Source organism: Tauraco erythrolophus, chromosome 9 (assembly GCF_009769465.1).
Source record: "Tauraco erythrolophus isolate bTauEry1 chromosome 9, bTauEry1.pri, whole genome shotgun sequence".
NCBI classification, from domain to species: Eukaryota; Metazoa; Chordata; class Aves; order Musophagiformes; family Musophagidae; genus Tauraco; species Tauraco erythrolophus.
Genome location: NC_141473.1, coordinates 21,514,416 through 21,519,665, shown reverse-complemented (window position 1 = coordinate 21,519,665; position 5,250 = coordinate 21,514,416). Strand labels below are relative to the sequence as shown.

The 5,250-nt window shown below is 43.3% G+C and overlaps 1 protein-coding gene across 1 annotated transcript; it reads right to left on the bottom strand.

Moving 5' to 3' along the window:
* Positions 1-2,743: 2,743 nt before the first annotated feature.
* Positions 2,744-3,095, bottom strand: ELOB (elongin B). Its single transcript, XM_009986538.1, is given in 2 exon segments — positions 2,744-3,002; positions 3,004-3,095. Coding segments are annotated over 2 exon segments (351 nt in total).
* Positions 3,096-5,250: the final 2,155 nt, after the last annotated feature.

Genomic DNA, 5,250 nt, shown 5'->3' with positions numbered 1-5,250 from the left:
TGGGATGAAATACCAGCTTGGGACTGTGTAGCTTCCCTAACATGCTATACTGAGCCAAGTTACAGTCTCATTACAGTACAACAGCTCCCTGAAGCACTTTGCCTTTCCTTTTCAGCTCCTGTTTTGGGACTTGCTTGATCTCTCCTAACAGCATTATCCCTTAGCCTCCCCAGGTCCTGCACAAGGAGAAAGTTTCCCAGGGGCTGCAAAAGTTTATTTTACTGGGGTGCTCTCCTGCTCTTGCCCTCCTCCTGGACAAAGGGATGCTGTGTCCTGCTCACCAAAGGTCATGACCAAAGAAAAGGTGAACAGGGGTCTGGCTCGGTGCACTATTCACTCAAAATTCTCTAGACTCCTGAAGTCATTGACTGAATTGTTTAACAAAAGTCTCTTTTTTCCAGCTCGGTTGTTTGTTTCTATTTGTAATATTTGACTGTGTAAGGCAGACTGTTGAATAAGTTCATTCAAAGCATAGAGCATTGTTCTCCAATATTAATACAACCCATACAAATGGGTTAGATAAGAGATGAACACTGTAACGTTATTATGAATCCCAGCAGAGACATTTGTAAGCATAACACAGAGAAATTCAGTATCTCATTTGGCTACATGGCTGGCCTCAGGCCTGTGTTTGTAGGATATAATTTCTGTTAAGCAGCCAATATTCCTCATTAACATCTCTCTTCGATTTTTTTCCAAGTACCTCTTCCGAACAGGGAACCCTTCTGTCTCTTTTCCGTAAGAAGAGGTTTGAAAGTTACAATGACCTAACTTGTATCAGAAATGGAGAGCGGCGTGGCATGCCAGTATTCTTTGCTTGGTGCTCACTGCCAGCCAAGAATTTCAGAGGACCTAAGTTTTTCAGCAAGCCTGGTGGGAAGTATCAGGAGCTTGATCGAGCAGATTGCTCTAAATACAGCCCAGCTACATTAGTACAGCTTATTTATCTACAGATATGACAACTCTGAAACTTTCTTTTTCTGTTGTTGCTGAGCTTTTTGTTTGTATTGTTCCTTTTTCTCACCTATAATTTCACTGCGGTCACTAGATGGCATCTTAGTTCTGCCATGGTGCTTCTGCATGGCAGGCAAGGATGGACAAGTCAGAGCTACCGACAACAAAAACCTGGATCCTGATTCAGCTGGCAAACTTTAGCTCAATTTCTGTTTACTAAGAACATAACATTCTAGAAGCGGTTTTAGTCTGTTAGTACAAAGAGAAACCTTGAAAGAGATATCATGGATAGGACTGAGAGTGTTAAGAGTGTTTTTTGAACTTGAACATAGACTGGCCTGCCTGAATTACCTTTGATATAGGAGAATGAAAACTTAGCAATAACACTATTAGAGTTTCATTCAGGGAACAGATGCATTAGCACCTCTGACTGTTAACACAGAGCAAAACCAGGAGTTTTTCCCTTGCAGCCCAGTGATGTGTGTTGAGTCAGATGTGATGACTTGCAAAATAAGGATGAAAGGGAAAGTGTAATACCAATTCTGAAATAGATTATCTGGTTCATAGGGGAAAAAAAAGTGCTGAGGTCAATTCTGTTTTGGAATAGAAGTGATTTCATAAGCTTTCTTAATAGTAGAAGCATTGAGAGGACTGATCTCATCCTTTAAAACCTGTGGTAACCAACATCTTTCTTACAGACCTCTCAAACTTCAGTTTTATTACATCACTTTCTGGCCATACTTCCCTTTTTTGACTGTATTTTTCTTGCCTTTTAAGAATGGAGAAGGCAGATGCCAGAAAGTAAATTCCTAATCATAGAATGGTTTGGGTTGGAAGGGACATAAAAGATCATCTAATTCCAATCCCCCTGCTGCAGGCAGGGACACCTTCCACTACACCAGGTTGCTCAAAGCCTCATCCAACCTGGCCTCGAACACTTCTAGGGATGGGGCAGCCACAACTTCTCTGGGCAACCCGTTCCAGTGCCTTACCACCCTCAATGTAAAAAATTTCTTCCTTATATCTAATTAAAATCTATCCTCTTTCAGTTTAAATCCATTGCCCCTTGTCCTATCACTACATGCCCTTGTAAAAAGTCCCTCTCCAGCTTTCTTGTAATCTTTGCCCAGTTGACAGAGGATTTCAGCAGTTCATGCCAGTAACCATACTTAATGTGAGCTTTAGAAATTTATTATGCATTGTATTAGTGCAGTGTCCCTTAACTTTGAAGGAAATAAACTCCATTTGCTAACCTTACCTCTGCTCAGGTCTTAAGGTTATAGTCTTCCTAAAGATCTTGCTACAAGCAGGACTAGAAGTTCCTTCTGCAACCCTGACCCTCAAGATTTCCAGCCAAACTCCTCAGAGGCATTACTGTCAGGAATCAAGATGAAGACAGAGAAACAAATGCTTGTATACAAAGTTAATCTGTGCAACACTTCTTCCCGTCCCCCCCCCAAAAAAAAACCCACCCCACAGTAGCTCAGAGCTGATAAGGCCACAGGCATTGTCTGGAAGAAACACAAATGGCAGAACACACCATTTACAATTCAGGAGGTGAACACGTAACCCACTGCTGCCACCTTTCTCCTCCAGCACTAATTCGAGAGAAGGATCCCAGGAAACAGTTCTGTTGGTGGCCTGGACACTACAGCACACTGACATCATGTAATTGGATTGCAATGCTTTATTGATCAGATAGACACATTTGGAAGGGCGTAGATGGACTCAGGATAGGTAGACAAGACCAGTGCTCTGTCTGCAAGAGGCGAAACAGGAGATGCTGGTTTTAGTGCAAGGCTTGCTCACTAGAGCTGCTACCTAACTCCTGTGACTTCATAACATCAGGTAGTTCTGGGCTGCTTGAGAAGGAGTCAATACGTAATGGTTCAAAGGTGCCATTGCCAGATCTAAATAAAGCCAAGCCCATTGTGGCAAGAACATGAAGATGACAGCTTTGGCTGCTTAAACCACAGTCTAACAAAGTCCTATCATAATCATCCAGCAGCTGGTCATCTTTGTAGAGCTGCTGCTCCTCCAGTGGCCTCTACCACCTTTTCCAACTCATGCTCAGTTGTTGTCTCTTTGGCCTCAGTGAAGATTGTTGTCTTGTGACATTGAAACATCAAGTAGACATCCATCGCTACCCTAGGGCTTCCTGCAGTCCTCTGTCACTGGGAAACAGATTTCAGTCCTCTTAGTGAGAAACCTGTATTTTCAGGAATAGCTGAAGTCAAGACAGAACTGTCACTAGACTAATGGATCCATTGGGGACAAGGAGAGAAAAAACCTACAGGGAGTTGCTCTGATAGACAAAGATCCTTGTGCTCTACACAAGAAGAGCTATTAGGTACTTAATGACTTTTGTCTTCCTAGAAAGATATCAACTAGCAGAGAGCTTTTAATACTGTTACTGAGCATTTGTGTTACTTTAGCTTTTTGCCTGAAAAGGTTTCATCTTCAGTTTGCTTTGGGCCACATGCATGTACCCAAGACCCCAGGAGGAACCAAGCATGCAACCCTGCACTCAGCACAGAAAGGATGGAGCACAGGAAAACGCAGCACACAAAGTGGTTGGATTTTGTTGGTTTCTAGTCTGACAAGAGATTCCTTTTCTCCTTCACATGTTCAGTGAAGACAGGGAAACTGATAATGCCATCCATTAATTTGACAACTCTAAACACTTTTGTATTTAAGATATTTTAACCTCCTACTGTAGTTTCAGGAGGTTAGTTGTCAGAATAGCTCATTGCCTAGCACCAATGCTAATAGCAGAGACTCGGCTTTGGAGTAATTCTTCTCCCTCAGAGTTTGGCTAGGGTGGCAGAGCCTCCTACAGAAGCAGAGTGGGAAGGGAAATCAGGGCTGGTAGCATTAGCTTTAAAGGGAGCTCTTCAAAAGCCCAGCCATTTTAGGAGTACTTTGTGGTGGTGCCAGTGTAGTTGCTTGTCACATGTGAAGCAAGTCACACACAAGAGGTTAAAGGCTCACTTCAGTTCAGAAACACTGAAGTGAGTCAAAGACTTTTTCCCAGAAATGTCATTACTGGTTGCCACAGAGAAATTCAGGGCCAGCATGGGTATGGATCCATCTACACCTACACACCAAGCCCTAATCCCAGCTCCCTTGAAGAATAGCTGCACTTCAGGGATTTGGGCTGCTCTTGTCTTTGGGGTAAGAGGGCCAAGGTCAGAGGTTCATGAGCCATTGCGGCTCCCCATAACCCCAATTGGAACCTCCTTGAAAAGTGCAGCAAGACACTCCTGGATGAAGGCAAGAAGTGGCAGTGGTGTTCTACCTGCAGGGCTGCACTGCTGAAAGAAAGCAGAGCTCTCGTTTGCTAGGTCAGAGGGAGAAGCGGGGAAAAAGCCCAACCAAACAAATAAACAACAAAGCTAACACACCACAAACAAACATATAACCTTGTTTTTCTCTGCCTTCTGCACTTTGATATCACTGTCACGTGCAAGCTTTCCATGACAAGCCTAGGCTAGAGTTAATCCCTCGTGTAGTCATTAAAGACAAATTACCCCAAAGGTAATAACAGATGCAACAACTCTGTTCTTCCACTATTTTTTTTGCCTGTCTAGCAGGAAGACAGACACTGCTATTACAGCCTGACAGAGTCCAAATCGTCCAACCCTGAGCAGTGACCCAGGAGCACTGTCATTTAGGTATGGCCATTAACTGTCTCTATGTCATGCCACCTCAGACATACACATGTGTCTGTTCCAGCTGGAGCTCCCTGTGCTTTGCAGTGTGTTCTCCAGGACAGGGCAAGACATAAAGATGTCATGAGTCCAACACCACCAATAAAACAAGAGGGAGCTGCTCCGGACTCAAACTCAGGTCTTGTTCAATAGCCAATTCCTGCTGAAGGCAAGTGAGACTCTGGGATCTAAATAAGTTTGTAGATTGAGACCAAAGCTACCCCCTCCCCAGTCCTAGGGGAAAGAAGGAAGGGGAAAAGCAACAGTTACCTCTCTTCAAGGTAGTGGAGGTGTTACACAGCATTTGTGTTATATCATTTTGCTGAACAGTTTAAAGAAAAAAAAATCAGGCCTTCTGCATGAGCAGCAGTTAGAGAATACATTTTTTGGTTGGTCCAAAGGGAGAGAGTTCAGAGACACAGCCAATCTGGACAGACAGGAGTGAGCATATAGGCTAACCAACTTGAAGTAGTTCAAATTGAAAATAAACAAAACCCCTACACTTACAAAAGACCCAACTTCCATCTGGTGTGAACTGATGGGAAAAGAAAGGGAGAATTAGAGAAACACGTTTAAAATTTCTATT